General features: G+C 33.7%; 1 protein-coding gene across 4 annotated transcripts in view; it reads left to right on the top strand.

The window, feature by feature from the left end:
* The first annotated feature begins 15,151 nt into the window (after positions 1 to 15,151).
* Positions 15,152 to 24,651, top strand: part of GRM1 (glutamate metabotropic receptor 1) — a 438,388-nt gene continuing 428,888 nt past the window's right edge. For 2 of the 4 annotated variants that reach the window (XM_074309609.1, XM_074309608.1), the window contains exons 1-2: positions 15,156 to 15,593; positions 17,094 to 18,109. In XM_074309609.1, coding sequence (XP_074165710.1) covers positions 17,347 to 18,109 — 763 coding nt within the window. In that variant the 5' untranslated portion in view covers positions 15,156 to 15,593; positions 17,094 to 17,346. The other 2 variants (XM_074309606.1, XM_074309607.1) reach the window with 2 other exon arrangements.

Here is a 24,651-nt window from a genome sequence, read left to right as displayed (position 1 = left end):
TGTCCATCACTTATCAATTGGAAATGAATTAGCTCTTCTCTATGGTGAAGATATCCACTTCCATCAGAATACATCCTCATACAGTATCATTGTTGAAATGTATAGTGGTCTTTAGGTTCTGCTCATTTCACTCAGCATCAGTTGATGTAAATCTCTCTAAGCCTCTCTGTATTCATCCTGCTGGTCATTTCTTATAGAACAATAATATTCCATAACATTCATATACCACAATTTACCCAATGATTCTCCAATTGAGGGGCATCCATTCATTTTCCAGTTTCTAGCCACTACAAAAAGAGCTGCCATAAACATTTTGGCACATACAGGTCCCTTTCCCTTCTTTAGTATTTCCTTGGGATATAAGCCCAGTAGTAGTATGGCTATGTCAAAGGGTATGCACATTTTGATAACTTTTTGGGCATAATTCCAGATTGTTCTCCAGAATGGTTGGATTCTTTAACTCCACCAACAATGCATCAGTGTCCCAGTTTACCCACAGCCCCTCCAACATTTATCATTATTTGTTCCTGTCATCTTAGCCAATTTGACAGGTGTGTAATGACATCTCAGAGTTGTCTTAATTTGCATTTCTCTGATCAGTAGTGATTTAGAACACTCTTTCATATGTGTGGAAATAGTTTCAATTTCATCATCTGAAAATTGTTCATATCCTTTGACCATTTATCAATTGGAGAATGGCTTGATTTCTTATAAATTAGAGTCAATTCTCTATATATTTTGGAAATGAGGCCTTTATCAGAACTTTTAACTGTAAAAATGTTTTCCCAGTTTGTTACTTCCCTTCTTATCTTGTTTGCATTAGTTTTGTTTGTATAAAGGCTTTTTAATTTGATATAATCAAAATTTTCTATTTTGTGATTATTAATGATCTCTAGTTCTTCTTTGGTCACAAATTCCTTCCTTCTCCACAGGTCTGAGAGGTAAACTATCCTATGTTCCTCTAACTTATTTATAATCTCGTTCTTTATGCCTAAGTCATGGATCCATTTTGATCTTATCTTGGTGTATGGTGCTAAGTGTGGGTCCATGCCTAATTTCTGCCATACTAATTTCCAGTTTTCCCAGCAATTTTTGTCAGTGAATGCTGATCCCAAAAGTTGGGATCTTTGGGTTTGTCAAACACTAGATTGCTATAGTTATTGACTATTTTGTCCTGTGAACCTAACCTATTCCTCTGATCAACTAATCTATTTCTTAGCCAATACCAAATGGTTTTAGTGACTGCTGCTTTATAATATAGTTTTAGATCAGGTACAGTTAAGCCACCTTTATTTGATTTTTTTTCATTAATTGCCTTGAAATTCTTGACCTTTTGTTCTTCATATGCATTCTGTTATTATTTTTCTAGGTCATTAAAATAGTTTCTTGGGAATCTGATTGGTATAGCACTAAATAAATAGATTAGTTTAAGGAGTATGGACACCTTTATTATATTTGCTTGGCACGTAAGGGCACTTAATATTTTTCCAATTATTTAAATCTGACTTTATTTGTGTGAAGTGTTTTGTAATTTTGCTCATATAATTCCTGACTTTCCTTTGGTAGATATATTCCCAAATATTTTATACTATCGACTGTTATTTTGAATGGAATTTCTCTTTGTATCTCTTGCTGTTGGGTTTTGTTGGTGATGTTATGTTGAATTTTCAAACAAATCCTCTGGAGGTGAATAAAATGAAATAGTTATAATAAATAATAATAGTAATTATCATTGTCATAGCTAATATTTGTATTGCAGTAGAAGATAGGCAAAGTACTTTCCAGATATTGTCTCATTTGATCTTCATAGCTATCTGTGAGATAAATGCTATTATTATCTCCATTTTACAGATGATGAAACTGAGACTGAGATGAACTGATTTGCCCAAAGGGTCACACAACTAGTATTTCAATCAGTATTCACACTCAGGTCTTTGTAGCTAACTACTAATACACTTTTCTAGAAAGATAACTGTTTGTGGTAGCACTCCCTGGGAACTGAAATGAAACAATTACATCTCACATTTTTATACCTTTTTACAATCATTTCATTATACATGATTCAGTCCAGTGATTCCCTTTTGTATGAATATAAAGTTAAACTACTAATATAAATTAACTATTCTCTCTAGGAGATAAAAAAAAACATAGAAATAAAATCTGAAGCAATTTAAAAAAGAAATGTAATGAGTAAACCCAGTGTGGTGACTGAAATTTATTTGCTATTAAATACATTTTGTGTTTGGCTCCAGAAAACATTAGAAATGGGAAAAGGGAGATTTATTTCCAGTTTTATAGTTATGGACCAAGCATTCCCAAGTAAGGAAGGGAGAATACAGCAGAATTATTAATAATTGTTCACCATTTGGGGGCAGCTAGATGGTGTAATGGAGAGAACACTGGGCTTAGAAGCAGAAAGAATCATGTTCCTGACTTCAGATCTAGCTGCAGACACTTAGTGTGACTATGGGCAAATCATTTATCCCTGTTTCCTCATCTGTAAAAATGAGCTGGAGAAGGAAATGGCAAAATGCTTTAGTATCTTTGCTAAGAAAACCCCAAATAAGGTAACAGAGGATTAGACACAACTAAAAATAACAACTTACTATTGTTTGTCTTATTGTCATTTTGTATTATTTAGATTAATTCATTTGCATTATTCCTGGGCACCAGAAGATAAAACTTGTAAAAGTTAGCAATGTTGAGCACTGGGTTTGGAATCATGAGCTTGCACTCTAATTTAGGGTTATTATTATCTGTGTGGCCTTGGAAAAGTCATTTAATATTTACTCATTAAATATAAATATATGTTTCCTCATATAAATATAAAAGAAGGGAATTGTATTACACATCCATGCAAAATATATGACAACATGAAATCTATTACTCAAATAATACAGATCCATCCATGATTCAGAATCCATAGTGGATCATTTCCAGGGTCAGATAGATGGTGTAGTGGATATAGTGTTGGACATGACTTTGTGGAAATTATTAAAATTAGTAAATTGTGGATAAATCACTTAACCTCTCTCAGGCTCAATGTCCTCATTTGCTAAATGAGTATTACAATACAGCCTCATTTTACTGTATGGATCAAAGAAGTGATACAAATAAAAAAAAGCACTTTACAAAAGATAATGCTACATGAATGCTATTTATAATCAGTAAAATACATTAAATGTATTTACTTATAAAATATATTAAAAATTCAACTCTTTCAAAATTGTCCTTTTTGGAAAATCTAATAATAAGCACCCAGTATAAGCCAAGAAAACATATTATTTGTACATTATTTGCATCAATGAAGACACAACTTTATATAGTTCATTCTTCAAGTCTTTAAAACGTTGACTCATCAAAAACAATTACAAGGTAAGTATCTCTAAGACAAAGAAATAAACAAAGAAGACAAAGAAAATTGACAAAAGACAAAGAAAATAGAAATTCAGTATTGTTACTGAACCAAGATCAAAAAGGGCCACTGGACTCAAAGATAGCTCATATTCAAATCTATTATTATATCTACATAATATTCAATTAGTAGGTGAGGGAATTGCAGAAAGTGAAAATACTTTCTTAATGTGCCAATCAGCTAAAAGTCTATTTCTATATAATCTTGGAAAGTTTATCTGATTAATGGTTTTTCCTATCCCAATGTTCCGTCTTTAGTGTCTTCACCTGCTCCTTATTTTCAGGACTTACCACAGTCCATCTGAAATTATAAGGTTGGAAGCAGCTTTGCTTGTCTAGACTAAATTTGATGTAGTCTAACAAGCATTTGTTGAGGTCCTACTTTTAGTCTACCTTTGTATTAGAGGGAGACAGGGATACATTACATAGTCCTTACCCTTCAGAGGTTTATTGTTTTCCTTTAGAGACTAAAATTAGAATGGTGTAGTGTATAGAGTACTGGATTTGATTTTCAATATCCTCTCAGATATAGGTTAGCAAAACACTTAACAACTCTGGTACTTCTGTTTCCTCAGTTGTAAGATAATGTATTAGACTCAACAGTACCTAAGATCCCTTCCAGCTCTAAATCTATTGCCCTGTGGAAAAAACAGCATGAGAAAACAAAATTTAGAAATATGAAATATTTTAAAAATTGAAGATCATTTAAATTAATTTAATTTTGAGGGCATTCTGAGATTTCTGTGACATATATCAATCTTTATACCCTTGAGAAAATCAGAGACATTGTAAAGTGTAGAAGAAGTCAGGAATGACTTTCCTATAAAATAAACACCACACTCATGTCACCTCTTTTTTATTATAGCTTTTTATTTACAAGATATATGCATGGGTAATTTTTCAGCATTGATTCTTGCGAAACCTTCTGTTCTAACTTTTCCCCTCCTTCCCCCAACACCCTCCACTAGATGGCAGGTAGACCAATATATGTTAAATAAGTTAAAGTATATATTAAATAGAATATATATATATACATATATATATATATATCCATATAGTTATTTTGCTGCACAAGAAAAATCAGACTTAAAAATAAAGTAAAAATAACCTGAGAAGGAAATAAAAAATGCAAGCAGACAATAACAGAGGGAGTAGAAATGCTATGTGTGGTTCATGCTCATTTCCCAGAGTTATTTCGCTGAGTGTAGCTGGTTCTCTTCATTATTGAACAAATGGAACTGATTTGGTTCATCTCATTATTGAAGAGAGCCATGTTCATCAGAAATGATCATCATATAGTATTGCTGCTGAAGTGTATAATGATCTCCTGGTCCTGCTCATTTCACTCAGCATCAGTTCATGTGAGTCTTTCCAGGCTTTTCTGAAATCATCCTGCTGGTCATTTCTTACAGAGCAATAATATTCCATAACATTCATGTATCATAATTTATTCAGCCATTCTCCAATTGATGGGCATCCATTCAAGTTCCAGTTTCTGGCCACTACACAAAGGACTGCCACAAATATTTTTGCACCTGTGGGTCTCTTTCCCTTATTTAAGATCTCTTTGGGATATAAGCCCAGTAGTAACTCTGTCAAATCACCTCTTTAGGTCACACAATTTTATTGTCTCTTACTTCAGATAAGTTATCAGCTAACCTGCTTTAAGCGAAGACTATAAGGGACTCTTTGTTTCTTCACACTCTTCTCCTTATCTGAAAAGGGAAATCAGAATAAATGTGTTATAGATTTAAATATATATCGAAAATTCAATACCATGTACTGTTACTTTGGGGAGCTAAAATGCTAAGTAAGCTATGTTCTTTATCCTCATGGTGTTCTCACACAGATAGACTTACAACACATACATAAGTATGCAATATTTTTTTTGGCACAGATATATGCTTTTATTGGTGTTGAGAACTCCCAGTAGGAAACTTGATTAACTAATGTTGATAGAAACTGTTTTACAACTTTTATTTTTAGAGTTACTGGGTATAGCAAAAGAATAGTGACTTGCTCAATGTTATACAGCAAACATTGTTTCAAAAGTGAGATGAAGTCAGATTTTCCTGATTCCAAGACTTGTTGTATCCATTATGCATTTCATACAAAAATTATATCATAATTATAAATTCAACAAGCTAAATAAATTTAACAGAGGTGATACAGAGGGTAGAGCATTAGACCAGAAATCAGGAAATCCTAATTTCAAATCCTGCCTAAGATACCTCTTGGTTATATGGACCTGGGCAAATATCAATTTCTTCTCTTGTAAAATGGGAATTAGAGTTGTACCTGTCTCCTTTGGTTGTTTTGAGAATAAAATGACTTAACATTTGTAAAGTGCTCTGCAAACCTTAAAGTATTATATAAATGCTAATTATTATTAACGAACATTTAATAAGTACCTCATATATGCAAGATGCTGTGGTAGGCACTGAGGATGTAAAGCAAAAGCCAAAATAATATCTTTTCTCAAGAAATTTACATATTGGATGATACACAGGTTTTCAGATAAGTAAATAACAAAGTATTTTGAAGAGATGGGAGCACTGGCAATCATAACAAATTACAAGAGAATGAATGGGACAGGAAATGTTATGCTAAGGAAAGCTCATAGTGGTTAGGGAATACACACTACTTTTAAATCTAATCCAGATATATGAGGAAAAAGTTCAGTTTGATTTTATTTAAAATGATCAGTAATTCATGTAAATTTGTGATATTTGGTTCCAATATTCCATTGTGTTGTTCAATAGTTTCAGTCTTGTGACCTCATTTGGCAAAGATACTAGTGTTGTTTGCTGTTTCCCTCTCTGATTTATTTTGCAGATCAGGAAACTGAGGTATACAAGTTAAAAAATTTGCCCAGGGTTACACAGCTAATAAGTATCAAAAGCTGGATTTGAACTCACATCTTTATGACCCCAGGCTTGGCACTCTATTCACTGTGCCACCTAGTTGTCCTTATTCCATTGTAACTTTTCAAAATTCATCTAAAAGTTTATCACTTCAGGCCCATTCATACAAGGTACATCTAAACCTTTTTTTTCCCTTGGGATTCTATGTGATTCTGTGACTAATATAATTTCAAAGTACTGGAAAATCTTTGATTTTATTTCTTAAGACTATTTTTGATTGTAAAAAAAATTGAATTTTGTCAAACAAGTGGTAATATTGTTTTGTACCCAAAAAAGCCTCACTCTAAAGTAAATGCTTATGAATTTATCAACTACTTATAATGAAGATAAATGATGAAATTCTACCACTGTTTTCTTCTCAAACCTACATGAGTGTAGAAACAAAGTCTTAGATCATATAAAACCAGAACACATTCATAGTATTTTAAGGATTATTCAGTGCTTTTCTCATAATCCAACAAGAAAACTAGTTCCCAGATGAGGTAGTAAATTAGATAGAATAGTGGGCCTGAAGTCAGAAAGACCAGAATTCAAATCTGGCCATAGATGCTTATTAGCTTTGTGACTTTGGGAAAATCACAACCCTATCTCAGTTTCTTCATTTGTAAAATGAACTGGAGAAGAGAATGTCAAACCACTCTAGTATCGTTGCTAAGAAAACCCTAAATAGGCTCACAAAGAGTTGGATACAACTGAAAAATGACTGAACAAGAAAAAATTTGTCCGAGGACATACAGTGATGCAATCTTAGATCCGGAACTTAAACTAAGGTCTTTTATGTTTTAAATTCCATTATTTAATTTTAATTTTTAAATTTAAATTTTAAATTCCATTTATTTTATACTGCTTGGCATATGAGGTTAATGTGTTAGAAAAGTTTCATGTGTTATATGAGTAGTGTTGAGGACAGATGATGAAACATTCTATCCATTATAGGGAAGTGATAGATTTAGGGTACAGAATCAAGTATGATCTTTGTGTATAACTATTGTGGGAATTTGTCCTGTTTGACTATTAATGTTTATTATGAGAACATTTTCTCCTCTCTACCTCCCCTCTCTACACAGAATGGGGATGAGAGAGAGAAAAAAATTTCCCTTATTTTAAAATTAGAGGACAGCTTGCAGATGTGAAATGTTTCATACTTTTATGCACTTTTAGATGAGGTCACTGTGCAATTATTTTTATTTAACTGTTTTACTTTTTCCCAAGAAACCTCTCATAGAGCACAGGTAATTTTTAAGTGATGTAAAGTTAAAACAAAACATTTCAATAAGATTTTAGGTGGCAAAAAAGAGTAGATTGTATACTAGAGATTAATTCCTTTTAATTGATCCCCCCCAAATTATACTCTTTATAACAAGTCAGTAAAAAAAAAATCATAGAATGGCAGAGCTATAAAGGACGTTAGAGACTGATCTTTTTTAATCCTTATATTTTAGAGATAAAATAACTGAAAGTTTAAACAATTTTCCCTTGGTTCCTGGTGTTGGGATCAGAACCTTGTTCTTTTTCTGTTATAGTTCTCACTAGTGGCAACAACATTGCTAAGAATACAGTGTATACTTGTTGCAACAAAATCAGGTAGATAGAAAAACACACTGGCAACTTAGAGCATTATTACTGCCAGAATTAATCAGCAGAAGGACCTATTTGCAGATGATTCTGTAATTGAACTCTCTCCAGGTGATATCACTGACTTGATGTTAGGTTAGGACCTAATTGCTTCCTTACTGCTCTTTTTAATGCTTCCCAAGTGTTTTATTTTCCCCACTTTGAATTCAGCACTATTATTGTGGGTGATTGGAACATATTCAAGTCAATTCAAAAACAGTTGTTGAACTACCACAACTTAGAACTCTGTATGTAAGGCACTATGCTGGACACCGAGTCCATTTACAAATAATCCGAAATTATAGGGATTTTAAAATGCCCCATTATTTGTCCTTGCAGAACTCCAATAATCCCAACAGAAAAAAGACCTCATTTCAAATCTCTGATTCAGATTCCTAACTGGATGACTTTTAGCAAGTGACTTCCCATATCTGAGTTTCATTTTTCTTATCTGTTAAATGAGAGAGTTTAGGTAGATAATCTTTATGCCCCATTCTGGTTCTAAAGGCTTTGTTTTTTATATTTATATACATATACATATATACATATGTGTATATATATAGTATATATCCTTTGCAATATATATATATATATAATATATATATATATCCTTTGTAATATAACTTTACAATCATTATTCTATACCTTTCCTGATAAGACAAAGCACTACAAACCCTACAGATGAATCAAGAGCTGAGGGCTAGAAATATACAGGTTTCAGAGATGAAAAATATTAATTGCGATAAATGTAGGAGCCATGATTTTCCAACATAAGTGTACTATTTGTGTCTGTTTTTGAGAATTTGGCAATGGATGTGCTTTCAAATCACAGTCTGGGTCTCTGGATGGCTAACCAAACAAGACAGAATGGTTTGCTGGGGCCAGACAACAGGATCAATATGGATTGCTCCCAACTGTATTAATTATGCAATAACATATTGGTTCTTAAGAAATTTTATGGCCAACCGTGCTGACCACTTTGGCCCTTCTGTGGTCTAGTATTTGGTCTGGACATGGGCACACTCTAAGGAGGTTTAGGGGTTATTCTTCAGTTATAAAATTTGGTTGTTTTATTGAATCTAGAATATATGTATTGTATATAATTGGAGGAGATAAAATTACCTTGTATTTTGAAATTTGCTGACTTTCTCAAAGTACAAATAAAAATCAAGTACAATTCTCCTTAATAATCAAATGGACCCTTTATCATTTCTTTTGCTTAAGTTTTTCATCATATCTTAGACAATAAAACATCAGTGAAATATTGAGGTTTTTTCAGGTTCCCCACACCAACTATTCTTTATTAGACTATAAATACTTGAAAATGATAAAAGACCCAAGATTTTAAAACACACACATACACACAGAGAAACACAAGCCTCTGAAATATTCTTCCATGCAGTTATTTTCTCAGGGCCCTAATTTATTTTTGTTTTCCATTCCTGAATTCAAATCTCTCATGTGGCTTTCCTTAATTACATTTTTTCAAAGACTTTATAGTCATAGCACGTGGTCAAGATTTCCTAGCACTTTAGAGGATATAATAAAGTTACTTCATGGGAATACTCTCAAATTTTTCTTTTTATAGCAAAACTATCTTTTTAAGTAGGCTAATTATTAGGAATATGTAAGGAGAAACAATCAGGTATTATGTGTACTCATGATTAAAGAATTTAAGAATGCCATACCGACCACCAGGCATGCAGTGTCAGAAAAGCCCTCTTAGATCATTGTATTGAAAAGCAAGGCCAGCTTCATGCCAGGGGCTGAGTAGAATTTTGGTTGGTATTATATGACTTGAAAAGTGCTGACAAAATGATCCTTATCCCTACAAAAATCCAACATTGTCTTATTCCTTTGTCTTGCCCCATTCATAACTTTTCAATTAAGCAATTCCTTCCTACTACCTTCTAATAAGTAAATATTAATAGTAAACCTATTAAAAGTTTCTCAGGTCTTTTTTTCTATAACAAGACAATATTCAAGACATCCAATAAGTTCAGTGAAATGACTCATGACTATGATCCTCAACTTCCAGAGAGAAACTGAAATGGTGGCTCTCTTGAACTTAGAAATTCTGAGCTATGGTAGACTGAGTAGATTTGCGTTCAGCATCAATGCAGTGAACTTTCCAGAAATGGGAAATGTGAGGGCTGGGTGGAGAAGAAAGTGTCAGGACTGAACTGGACAAAGTTAGGTCAAAGTTCTAGAGCTGATCAGTCATGAGATCAGATTAGACACTGCACTTCCAGTCTGACTGAGAAGGGGAGCCCTAGTCTTTAAAAACACTTTGATAGATTCTATTTGCCTGCATTTCACCAGGAAGGGAAGAAATGCCAATATGCAACATCCTAACATATCATCATTCCAATTTAGAACCAAAAGTGACCTCAGAGATTTGCTAAACCAAGCCCCTTATTGTAAGGATGAGGGAATTCAACTTTAGAGTGAGTAAAATGGAAGGACAGTGTAGTTGGATTTGGAGTCTGGAGGCCTATGTCTATGTTCTTGTTTTTTCACTTATTAATTGTGGGACCATGGATAAGTCATTTCACTTCACTCTACTTTTCCATGTCTAAATGGAGTACCTTAGCTATCTCATGGGATTATGTGAGGGAAGAAGTAATTTTTCAACTTTAAAATGACTTATTACCTGTGTTATCAGTGTCCAAACTGACATAAATGGTGGCAGAATAAGGAAAAACAAGTCTCGACTCACAATTCTCTGTTTTTCTTATTGCATCATGAAATTAGAAGTATTGTTTTTGTAGAACATAAATGCATATTAGATTACAGTTTTGAAGAGAAAAAGACTCGTTCATTAGTATAACTTCAGTTATATTTGTCTAAAAATCAACTATATTACTTTGTAATTGTACTTTCTATGAAAATGCCTTTTGATTGGCATAAGCAAGAAATGCTATTTATGTTCAAAGGAAAGAGGGTTCACTCCAGGCAGAGATGTTCATTACTTTTTCACAACTTCTCACAATTTGGCTTCTAACCTGGCCGCTCTACTTAATAAAAGTGTTCACATAAAGATAAACAGGAATTGATTGTTTAATTGCCATATCCAGGGGCCTTTTCTTTGTCCTCATCCTCCTTGAAGAGCTGCAGTCTGAGCTAAATCTTAAAGAAAGAGTTTTATTTATATAGACAGGAAGGTTAAAGACATTTCAGACTAGAGCAATAACACTTGTAAAGTCATGAAGACAGGAAAATTTAACTTTTGAGGACACTGAAATAGGCTAATCTAGGCTAGAATAGTTGGTTTATGTAGAATAGTATTTCAGAGAATAAATGAGACAGTTAAGATTAGACTGTAGAGGACCTCCAATTATAAGATAAAACTTTTATTCTGTAAGACATAAGGATTCCTTAAAAATTTCCAATATAATGAAAGATGGTGTTTTAGAAGAGTGATGTAATATAATTCAATTCAAATCAATTCAATAATATTTTATTAAGCGTCTACTATATGCCAGGTACTGTGTTAAGTACTGAGTACAAAAAGAGGCAAAAGACATTACCTGCCCTCAAAGAGCTTACTATCTAATGAGACAACATTCAAACAAATATATTCACTGCAAGGTATATGTAATATAAATAGGAAATAATTCACAAAAGGAAAGTACTAGTATTAAGAGAGATTTGGAAAAAGCTTGTAAATTGCTTGAAAACCTGGACTCTATTTTATTCATCTTTGTATCTCTTTCAATATTTAGATCAGGGCCTTCCATGCAGAATCAATGTATTTGTAAAATGAAAGAATGAATAATGCAGTATAACTGAATCTATGGTTTTCCTTATGATAGCACACACAAACTGTTTTGACCAAATTTCCATAAAGAAGTTAGTTGAGTCCAAATGTGACTATATTCCAGCTAAATTATTCACCTTTCACCTGATTGTTTTGGGATCAAAACTTTCCCTTTCTTTCCAAATTACCCTATTACCTCCCTCTTCTGTCCCCAAATAACATCTGATCATCCTACCCCCTCAGCAGATAAATCCTACTGCTTCCCTACTGGGACAATTGATTTCTCTTATATTCTCTAGTTTTCTTCTCATAACTTCTGTAGACCTTCGCTCACACATAGCCTTCTTTACTTGTGCCTTGATTACATCCCCTCTAATCTCTCCTGGAAGCTTGTCCCGTTGATCATTCTCTCCACATTTCATTTTCAATTTCTCCACATCTATTGACTCCTTCCCCACTCCTGTGACTTATTTGCTTTCCAGGACACCCAGATCTACTGTCTTCCTTGAAAAAACAATAACATCAATAACAAAAAAAAATGTACTTAATTCTGCCATTCCCTCAGACCCTTATCATTCTTCCATATTTGATGTATCCATTTCCTCATTAGCTTCTTATCATCTAGTTTAGAAAATTATCCTAGTGCATTAAGAAAGGACATTGGATCTGGAACTTAGTTCCTTGGTTAGAATCTGCTTCTGCCACTTGCTATCTCTGTATCTTCAAGTAAGTCACTTGAACTCTCTGCACCTGAGTTTTGTCAGCTCTAAAATAAGGGGGTTCTATAAGATGACTTTTGTGGTACTATCTTTAAATCTATTTACTCTACCCACTCAGACTTCTTTTCTCAAAGATCATCAACAACATTTTCCATTTGTAACAAATTTAAATTTAAACTGTCCAATTATAGTTATAGTTTTTGCAATATGTATCATACCTTTAATTTAAAATGTTTTGTTGTTAATTAGGACTTGGAACATAATAAATAAATGCTTGATAAACTCCGTCTCTGTCTCTGTCTATGCCTCTGTCTATACTTCTATGCCTGATTGTCGTTTTCCCCCCTGGTCCTTTGTCTTTTTCCATAGTGCTAGTGTTTTTGGATTTAGATAAGTGCTAATTTTATTGTCTTTCATGATTTTAAATATTTCACTTTATCACTTAGCCTTTGCATTAGTCTAGTGTACAAGACAGAATTTAAATCTAGAAGAAACCTTAGAGATCATCTAGTTCACCCCTCCAACTGTTTAGAAATGAGGAAGCCAATGTCAAGGTGTGTGTATGTGTGTGTGTGTGTGTGTGTGTGTGTGTGTGTGTGTGTGTGTGTGTGTGTTGAGTGATTAATTAATAGATCTCAGATGGTTCAAAATCTATTCCCATAAAGGCACTTTTCTACTTCTTTGAGTCTTTTAATAGTATTTATCTATACCATTCTTTCTACATTTGTCTTTCTTATGTCAGATAGTTGAATTAATATGTTGGTTAACCCATCTAATCATCTTCTGAATTATTTTGAGCTCTCCGTTTAAGTTCCATTCTAATGCTTCTTCATGACATAGAAGTGATCCTGGATTTAGAAAGCCTATGCTGGTAAAATAAAGGCTCAGTAGATCTTACCAAGATGAAAATGCTTTCAGTAATACTGAAGCATGAATTAGGATCAAAGAACTTTACACTTATCACTTAAAAGACTGGCCACCAGGCAACCATCCACATTATAATAGTTTTAAGAAACAAAAAACGCCTTAGTCTTTTTTTTAAAATTAAGAATATTTCAACTTTGTATACTTTCTTCCTTACTTCACTCGACTGCTCTAGAATACCTTTCTTTTTTTCCCCTTAAAGGATTATCAAGAAGAAAGCATTAGCTATTCCCACATATTATTAGCATCTTTTCTATTTCAACTCAAAAAACATAATTTGTGACATAGAAATACCTGATATATTATAAGCTTCAAATTAATCTCCTTTTAAAAATTTTCTATAAAGACAGAATACTTATTTACTTACAGTCAAATGAATTGGAGCACAAATGAATCTGAGCATCTAATTACTTCAGTAGTAAAGGAGCCATTTCTAAAATATATTAATATTTTATTTTTTTTAATGTTTAAATTTTTTAAATGTTTAAATGTTTTTAAATGTTTTTAAATGTTTAAATGTTTATTGTTTTAAATGTTTTAAGCTTTGAAGAACACATATATGGAAGCACAGTTTGAACTTTACAGCCTGTAATTTTCTCTATCCAGAAAATTACTATTAATGTATTATAAATATACAGATGACTACAGCATTGAAGTGCTTCTGATCAAATCTCATCCAGAGTTCACTTTACTAGGGTGACATTATCCAAAATGGGGGAAAAGGTAAATAAAATTTGTATTGGAGAAAATGTATTAATATCTGTAGCTTTGATCCACTGTAGTATTGTGTTGTGGCTTAAAGGCAAAAGTTTTCTTAATTTAGGAGCGCAAAATCTTTTCAGTATCTCTAATCTAGGCAGCAGGGGACCAATATAACTTTCTAGGGGGAAGAGAAAATTATCTCCTTTTCTTTTTCTTCTGATGTCTAAAGACATCTACAATGACTACAATCTCTACACTGATTCCTCCTTTGATAGCTTTCCATGCTTCTGCTCCTAGCATCCTGATCCTAGGATCCTGACTGTAGAATGGAAATCAAACAAATTCTTTTTAGCTTCAGGTATTTTCTGAAAAACATAACAAAACAAACATGACAACATCAACCACCACAACAAACCCCCAAACTCAGTGGAAGAATCCTGGCAACCCTATGATCTTTTTAATTCTGGTCAATGTTTCAGACTTCCCTTTATAAATTTTTAAGAAACTGAAACCCAGCCTTGGCTACATTGTTCACCATTGTGACTGCTTTGATTTTGTTGTTGACAGGAACCAGTACTCTTTGTAATGACCCAATACTTATATTCATGTGCACAGAATGAGCTGAATGAAAGTGAACATATTACACTTGATCTTGTCTTTTTATAAGTTGGACACATTCTGTTCATCCAACAGCATTCCCAGAGGGATGGTGATCTTACTTCAACTTTCACACAATGAGCTGTAACACCCAGAGACCTGTTGGGGTGATGCCAACCTGAGAGGTATTTGGATAAGTGTTTTTCTCTCCACTGTTTTCATGTGACCTGGCTTACTCATGCTCAATTTAGTTACATCTTGACCTGAAAAATGCTTCTATCTTCATTTTGTTTACCTTCTCTTTGTTTCCCTCTTTCTGTCTCTCTATGTGTCTCTCAGTCTGTCTCTGCTCTCTCTGTTTCATACACACACACACACACATATACATGTACACCTCACTTCTCTTTCTTCTTTACATTTAATTTTCTTCCCAGTCTCTGTATCTTATTCCAAAAGGCATATGAAATATCTTCTGTATGCCTCCACATTTATTTACAATCTCCATTCATTAGTTAGATTTTGTCTTATTGGAGGGAGGGTAATCTATATGAATAGCTAGAAGAAATACAGAGAACATCCAGTAGCATATGTACTTCCTTTCTCAACACCTCCACACTATTATTTATGTTTTACTGTTTCATTAAGAAACATAAAATAGTAAAAGGAATAAGAGTTCTCTTTTCTTCTCAGTCTTATCCCCCCTCCCCTTCCACAAATGACTGATTTTTATGCATGAGATAATGGATGAGCCTTGGGTGACCTGTTTTCCCCCCTTTTTTTTTTCTTGCGGTAAAATTGTGTTGAAGAAAGAGGGCACTAGTGTACAGCCCATAGCCTATCCTTACCATGCAACTGGATTTGTGCTAAAGCTTCTGTGAACCGGAGAGGTGCCACTGTCTGCTTTGACCAAGGAAGAAAAGCACCGTCTCCCAGATTCAGGTAAGGCTCAAGTTTAAATCTGCCAAATATGTTAAGGTTGATCTATAATACAGTAGATAAAAGCTGTCTCTATGTGGCAGGCACTGTTCTAATCTCTTTAATTTTCTGCTTGGTATTAGATGCATGTTTGTTTATTTTGGCCATGTAATCAGGGAAAGCGTTGAGACCCACTGGTTCTTTGGAATTATCTTCTTTCTTTCTCCTGCACCCGCTTCCCTCCTTTTCTTCATTTCCCCATTCCCATAACCTCTTTTATTTCCCAATTTCTCCTTGAGGAGAAAGAGATCAGGCTAAGGATTGCAGTGGGAGCCAACTTCAGCTCCGTTTGCTTGCTACTGAGAGTCTGTGACTCTATCCCCAAATCAATCCCCACTCCTATTCTCCCCAAATTAATCCAAAAGGAGCAGGAGAAGCCTCAGTGAAACTGGAGACAGGAAAGGTGAAGGAGGTAAGCGTTCGATGTATGCGTGTGTGTGTATGATTGTGTGTGTGTGTGTGTGTGTGTGTGTGTGTGTGTGTGTGTGTGTGTGTGTGTGTCCGTGCTGTTGCTGGTTTCTGGTGGTTGTGATGAAGGGCACAGTCGAGGAAGTTGAAGGAGTGGGGAAGAGGATTGGGTTAATTCATTCACTGAGTCCTGGTGACTGCAGCGAAAAGATTGAAGCTGCTCGGTGCGCTGTCCAGTGTTCTGAAAGCAGCGGTAAGGTGCAGCTTTCCCACCAATGAATGCAACAGGAAACTATTTCTTTCTCCCTCTTATTTAAACTCTTTTGAACAAAACAGTCTCGACTAAGGTATATATAACATTTCATCTATCCCTTCTCTCAACTGAGCTAAACTATTTAATCTCTTCTAATCAACCGACTCATCTTTACCACTTCTTCCCTCAAAATGTAGTGAAAGGCTGGCTTCTCAGGCAAAGAAAAACCCAAAACACGTTGACTTTCCCAGGCGTTGCCTTAGTAACTAATATGGATTTTCCCCAAGCTTAAATTTCACACTTGAATTTAATCTTTCATTATTTCTTCTCCTTCAGTTTGAAAAGTTTATGTAAATGGTATATCCACTTCTCTTTTTGACCTTTGCTTTGATTTACTTCAAGAGTCTCCAAATTTTCTCTCCTGAAAAAGTTGGTTCTCTTGAAATCAGAGTGAGAATAGGGAGTTGAGGATAACTAGTAAAAACTTCTGGATTGGACCGTTTGGCAGGAAGAAGCAAAAATAAAGGAACACCTTGAAAACTTTTTCAGTAGTTTTTATTTTGACTATCAGGAGACACAGAGTGAGAGGGTAAAGGTCAACCTTGAGGATATATAGTTGTGTTTATAAATCAAGTAAGATTGTATAGAGTACTAGGGAGGAATAAAGACAACATTTCTCTAGCTGTCCTCAAAGTGACCTGTAAAATTTTCATCTGGTTGACTTTGACATTTGTTGAAGTGAAAGAACTGAGAAATTATTAATATTCACTTTTTTTTTTTAACTGCATCTCTCCTCTTCCCAGGTACAACTCCTGGCCACAGGGATTCCTGCTGTGCTATTGATGCATTTACTTTGAGATACCTCTGGAGAAAAAAAGGCTCACATTTGTCTGACAACACCTCCAGTGAGTGGAGGTGGTGGTTGTGGAGGACGAGGAAGAAAAAGAGGAAGAGGAAGTGGGGTGGAATTGTGGCCACTGCTATATAGGAGATACTTAGGGGAGCAGTAACCAATTCAAGAAAAAGGAAACAAGAGACATCTCTCTATCTCCCACAATGTTCAGGAAAGAGGAGTCTATCAAATTGGCCACCTGGATGTGTATGGCATCGTGCAATAAGATGATTGGGATGTTGTTGGTGCTTTTCCCAGCCATCTTCTTGGAGATGACTCTTCTACCCAGGAGCCCTGGCAGGAATGTGTTGTTGGTTGGGGGCTCCTCTCAGAGATCAGTGGCTAGAATGGATGGAGATGTCATTATTGGAGCTCTCTTCTCTGTTCACCATCAGCCACCAGCAGAAAAAGTGCCTGAGAGGAAATGTGGGGAGATAAGGGAGCAATATGGCATTCAGAGAGTTGAGGCCATGTTTCACACATTGGATAAAATTAACTCTGATCCCATTCTCCTGCCCAACATCACACTGGGCAGTGAGATTAGAGATTCTTGTTGGCACTCATCTGTTGCACTGGAGCAGAGTATTGAGTTCATTAGGGATTCTCTGATTTCTATTCGTGATGAAAAGGATGGGATCAATCGATGCCTGCCTGAAAACCAATTGCACCATCCTGGCCGGACTAAAAAACCCATTGCAGGTGTGATTGGTCCTGGTTCTAGCTCAGTGGCCATCCAAGTCCAGAACTTACTTCAACTCTTTGACATCCCCCAGATTGCTTATTCAGCCACAAGCATTGACCTGAGTGACAAAACCTTGTACAAATATTTTTTGAGGGTAGTTCCTTCAGACACGTTGCAAGCCAGGGCTATGCTTGACATAGTCAAACGTTACAATTGGACCTATGTCTCGGCTGTCCACACAGAAGGTAGGGATTGCACTTGAAAAAGAAATGTACGGGGGATGCAAGGGTATTGAGGAAATGTGGTCCAGAAATTGACTCCAATCCCTTTCTTAACAGCAATTTTGGATAATACTTCTCCTTTTCTGATATATATATATATATTCATTTAGGGAGGCAGGCAGGGCACACACATTCCTTACCTTTCTCTTTCATGAACTAAATATCATTTCCTGTGGGATAGTGAATATTAAAAAAGCAACAAAACGGTTTTGGCAATTGTTCCTGCAATATGTAGAGTTATGTAATAAATCCTCACCTTTTCTGTAGTTGCAGGGGCAATGTCTCAGGTAATTTGCTAAAATTATAAATCTGAAGATATATTTTTCAAAATTCAAGACTGACCCATTAATTGGACTGGAAAGCTTCAGCCACTTGAACATGTTCCCTGACCCCATCACTACTGTTCCCATGCCTCAAACTTGCTGAAGTATGTATGTCCTACTTCAGATGGTCTCCTCCATCAGACACTTATACTGTTAATTCTCATACCTTTCAAACAACCTCCTTAGAAGATCCTGCATTAAGTGAAAATATTTAGCTGACATAGATATCAGGATGTCATTAAAAATTTAAAAAGTAGATAATATCCAGAAAGTAACACATTTGTTTTGTTTTCACAGAGACTTGAATTAGCAAAATAATTGGTTTTATTAGCTATTTTCTTGCTCCATATGTCTCTGCCTATAATAGAAAACTATTGTAGGTCAGATGTGAAAGATAACTTAAAGATAATCTAATCTAGCCCCTTTCTTTTAAAAATGAAGAGACTCGGTCCATAAATGCTAAATTAACCATGTTTGGGAAAGCACAATGCATATAGATATATATGAAAATGAATCTTTGGTAAATTGTTGAAATTTAATTCTTAAGGTCAGACACTAGTAAAAAGAAATTAAATGATGATGGCTTTATATCTTTAAGTAGTTTCATAGGCTCAATGATTGTTATATAATTATCAATGCAATACCAAGAAGTATTAAATGGCTTTTTAATATATTGAATTGAGAAATCAACAAGTTTGATTAAATGGAGCAGCTGTAAGGTAATTTTCAATAAAAATGAATAATTCCATTTCTAAGGGCACCAGTGCTTTCAATACAAGCATACAAAGACAGTTTCTTCTCCTCTCTTCAAACATTTATATGTATATAAAACATACATATGAAAAAAATATATATATATCTCATCAAACTATATTTTAAAGTATGTGTGATGATCTATGTTATTAACTCTTTATTTATGGAAGTTTGGACTGCATTACTGTGAACATTCACCAACTGACTCATTTTTATTAACCTTGATTTAAAAAAAAGACAACAAACCTTCACATCTCATATTCATCTGAGATACCAACATCTAAGCCTCATTTCAAATATGTGCCTTTTGCAATTTTTCACATAATTTTCTTTTGTATTTACTAAGTAGTGTAAAAGTACATGGTCCAAATATATATATAAACAACTGAATAAGAGAAAACTTCCATAAAGGAAAATGACAAAATCCAGGGTGAATGAGACCAGCTTACTTCATTTAAATATTAAGTAGGCTGTTTCCCAATGAACATGTCTATGGGTCATTGATTTTGGGGATTCTGCACTTTCTTAAATTAAGTTTTATTATTATGGGTTAATGTAATGCTTTTCATGTTACCTTCATAGGATAGTTTCCATTTGTTTTTAGGGAAGGGAATGAAGAAGAATGCATTTTCTCTCTGTTTCTCATTTTATCAAAGAAAGCCTATACTTGGGTGTTATGTGACACCCAGAATTATCTATTTGAAAAAAATGACCTGGAACTAGGTCTGTTAATTTTCTTGAGAAAGAACTCATATTAAATTTCCATTGTTTGAGTTTGGGTTTGTTTGGTGTGTTTCTGTTTGCTGACTTGTGATGCCAGAGATCACTTCTAAAAATAACTTAATTAGCCATTTTTCTGTTATTCTAATAACTCCACAGGGTGCTTGATTTGGCTTTTGCTTTTTTGTGAAGAGTTGATATCAGTACCTCATGCCCACTTATATATAATTTCCTATTCTTTCTCAATGTAAGTTGTTTCTTCTGCTTAATTTATCCAGCCCAGGAACTGAAATTGCTTTTATTTTCTTTTATTTGTGAAGATATAGATCATTCTCTTCTGCCTATGCCCCAGTTACAAGGTCAGTCTTTTCAGGGTGCATCTATCCTGTAATTCATGGATCTACAGGAGATTAGAGAGAAGTATAGTTTCCTCAGTCATTGAGTCCTCCTAAATCCTTGTCTAGACTCACTATGACATCTATTCTATAATGTCCATGGTGGCCTGTTAGAAAGCAATTAAAAGCACACAATTAGTTTTGCTTGTGTCACTCAAGGAAATTCAATGGGAATGTCTTTTGAATTTTTGGAATTTTATAGTGGAATTTCTGGGATACAACAATGACCTTTTCTTTATTTTACCTCTAGTCACTTACTTCCTCTATTTCTTCTTCTATAATAGATTTTTCTTCAGAATTCTCTATCTTGATAAATCTAGAGAATATACCTAACATCAAACAAATGCAGCACTTAGTAATTAATCCAGAGAGATAAGTCTCAATCTCTTTCCCTACTCCCATCCTAAAACTGTTTGGCTGATTTAAAAAATCTCTGAGTGGATTCTCTGAACACCTAAGATTTTTCAATATTTTTTTTTACCAATTACATCTCATTATAAACTTTAAAATACTTTATATTTTTTTATCATATAATAATTTCAATTCTATCTTATTTGCTGCCCTTTTTGAACTTCAGATATTTGAATTATACTACTGGCCTTTAAATTTAACAGGGTAGAGAACTATTAACATAAATATGGCTTTCCCAACAACATTTTACCTATTTCTGATTACATATGTATATACACACACATATATATATACATAAGCATACTTATAATGAGCTTGCAACGAACAATCTGACTAATAATCTGGCTATTTTAACAATTATGATCTAGCAAGAATAGAAAAAGCAAAACACTGAATTTCAACATTTTCTTTAAGCAAATTTTAATTTTTCTTTGAGATGTTTTTCATGTGAACTATAAATATCATTTTGTTTTTCAACTAGGAACTGTTTATTTTATTCTCTTTCTACCTCCCAGGTTAAAAGAAAAGAAAAAAAGAAAATTTTTGTAAAAAATATTATTTATAGCCAAGCAAAACTAGTTCTCATAGTATTTATGTCCAAAAATACATGTCTTGAATCCAATCTCTCTATAGAGAGACACAGGTCAGGAGATTGGTAGCATAGATCATTAGTTCTTTAGAACTATGGTTGCTCATTGCAATGATTATAGATCATTATATCTTTCTAAGTTGTTTATCTTTGCAAATTTTTGTTATTGTATAAATTATTTTTCTGTTTCTGCTTGCTTCACTCTGAATCATGTAAACCTCCCAAAATTTTTCTGAACCCATTCCTTTCATCATTTTTTATAGCACAATAGCATTCCATCACCCTCATTTGCCATAATTTGTTATAAAATAATTATGTACATGGGATTAGAACAGGTGCTGGGGATATAACATTGAAATATGAGGTACTAAGTAGAGTAATACTAACACTGGACTTGGAATCAGGTGATTAAAGTTCCAGTATTGGATCTGTCTGACTATGGACAAATTACTTCTCTAAGTCTCATATTTCTTCTGTACAAAAAGGGTATAATTATATTTATACTATCTACCTTAAAGTATTGTCATGAAGAAAGCACTTCTTAAACATAAAAGCATTAAATATATTCATGACATTTGTATTTGATCTTTCAGATGAATCTGCTCTATACCATTTTGGATGAATACAAACATTTTTTCCTGAAATAGAAGCCTTCTGTACATTCAATCAATATCTAGAAATACAACTTTTTAAACTTATTTGAAAGCATGACTAATTTCCTAGTTGTTTGCTTACTAATGTTTATGATTTTATTATTAATTTAATTCAATAGTTCAGAAAATCTGATATAAAATCATTTTAATCCTCCAGAATCTATTGTCCAAACATATTATAAATATCCTTCTTTGGGATGGAATGTTTTTGGTGAGTGGATTGTAATAATTTTTATTACTATTACATTATTATTGAAAACTTTGTGAGTGGGATTGACTATATTTTAAAGTGATTTCAGATCATTTCCATATTCCCCATACTAATTTAAGGCATGGAGTAGGATTGAAAGCATGTTATTGATTGATTGATTATTGAATGAAATATTTAAGGGACAGATTGAGTGGAAGGCTGGACATAAAATCAGTGAAGGAAGGAAATGACCACATAGACTTTTAGTCTATTCTGTAACAAGCTGCTCACCTGGAATCTGGGCCTTCACAATATGCTAAACAGAATACCAAAATAGCCTACTTCTGTGGTGAATAGCTTAGCCAAGGACACTATGTTCTATCTTTATGATGAAGAGCAGGTTTCACATCAAAAGACAAATTCCTCATTTCAAAAGGTTGAAAACAACAATACTTAAAAATAATTTTGGCTGGTTACACTGAAAGTCTTCTTTGGATATGTAGCATTTTCATTATATCATGAATAGATTTTTTTTCACTAAATTTCAGTTCTTGATTGAACATTTATTAGCATTCTTGGGCATCCTTTCTGAAAGTGATCTATGTCAGTGGCACTGCTGTCAGTAAAACAAAACCTTACTTGTATTGTGTTTTACATAAAAACAAAACAAAACATAGTTCAGCAGCAACAATGAAAGATGCTGATATCCATATATGAATAATATTTTATTTTATTTTCCTTCTCCACTGAAGTTACACCCCTTCTTTGATGTTACTAGATGACTGAGACAAAACATATACTTCATTAAACATAAAGGCTTTTAAAAGGGGAAACTCTATTTTGAACAGACGATTTAATAAGCATTGACTAATGGTACCACACAGAACCATTTTTACTTATTAAACACATTTTGATCAATTTCATTTCTGAAAGTACTTGTGCTTATTATATCCATTTGAGGTTGGCCTTTTGTACTTTTGTCCTCCATTGATTTATTGTAAGTACTCTTCAATTACAATTCCACTTTTTGTTATTAGGATCCTCTTGATACAGCATAATGACTATTTTGTAAGCTCCTGAGCACAATGTCCATGTCCCATTGTCATTCTGGAACATTTCTCTGCATATAGGAGGCACAATTTGTTCCTCTGAACTAAATTGAATCAACTTTTCCTATATTTTGAAAAAAATCTCTGAAAATACTACAATCTTATCAATATACTTCTTTTAGATTCTCTTTTTCTCTTTCATCAGCATGGCATCTCTATATCTTATCCTCATCTATTACCTTCAAGATCACATCAATCTTGTGATTGTGCTTCACTTACCTTTGTGACATCCTATCACATCATGTAGGCATTTTTACCCTTAGCTTATTGAGTTCAATTAATTTTTTTTTTTTACTTTGGGCTTTAGGAATATTCCTATGCTTAATTCCTTTTATAACTATCTGTTTCTTCTGCTGATTATCCTATCTTCCTACCATTTATTTTGTCTCTGTTTTAGTCCTTTATCATGGATGCAGGTTTGACTTGATTTCCTCTTATATTAAGAGATGGGAAAGATTCTAGGGCCACAGGAGAGGTACCTCTACCAACAGGTTATTTACACAGAAATATAATAACTTGATGATGTCATAAATCTCTAGGCTACTAGGAATTCTACAGGGAGACATACCAATATGATGCAAATGATACCTGTTAAATAAAGACATTATCTTCTATCTCTCTTGCATATTATAAGCATTGAATGAAATCTTTGCAGTGTTTTGAAAAATTTAAAGTACTATGTAAATGTTAGCTATTATGTTACCATTTTATGATGAGGTAAAGATTGAAAAAAAAACATGTAGAAAAGCTGCTTCTATAATGTAATGTATGAATCCTGAGGAAACTTCTTAAAACATGAACCTAGTATTTATAAATGTACCTCAAAGTCCATATGTAACTGGAATCACACAGTTCTTCATAACATACATAACATGGCTTTCCTTACAAACATCTGCTTCTCTTCCAAGCAGCTAATATCTTAAAAATGTGCATAGCTGAACATTTGAAAAAAGGGTCAAGTATCTCTAGACTTCTTAGGTAAAACAATTACAATTCCTGAGTTTCAAGGATGGGTATGGTCCTAGTTATAGTATATGGTGTCCTTTAAAACAGGTCACTTGTATTTTGAGCCAACTTCAAGCTGAATACAATTATTTTTCTTCAACATCTAAGTATATGACTCTTCAAACAATTGCATACAAAGAGAGATAGCTTAAAAAGCTCTCTCACATAAGTCCATTCTCTTTTAATTGCTCAGAATCTTTCAAAACATATGTTGGTAATGATAATTTGAACAAACTACAAAGAACTCCTTAAAACCAAGCCAAACAAAGAAAAATATTTGTGGAAGGGGAAAGAGGACCCAGAGTTTTTTGCCCCTTGGAAATCCCATGCTGACATTCAAACACCATGGGAATTTATT

This window comes from Sminthopsis crassicaudata, chromosome 4 (assembly GCF_048593235.1).
Source record: "Sminthopsis crassicaudata isolate SCR6 chromosome 4, ASM4859323v1, whole genome shotgun sequence".
In the NCBI taxonomy this organism is placed as follows: domain Eukaryota; kingdom Metazoa; phylum Chordata; class Mammalia; order Dasyuromorphia; family Dasyuridae; genus Sminthopsis; species Sminthopsis crassicaudata.
Note: the sequence above shows the minus strand (reverse complement) of the source record. Positions and strands in the feature narration are given on the sequence as shown.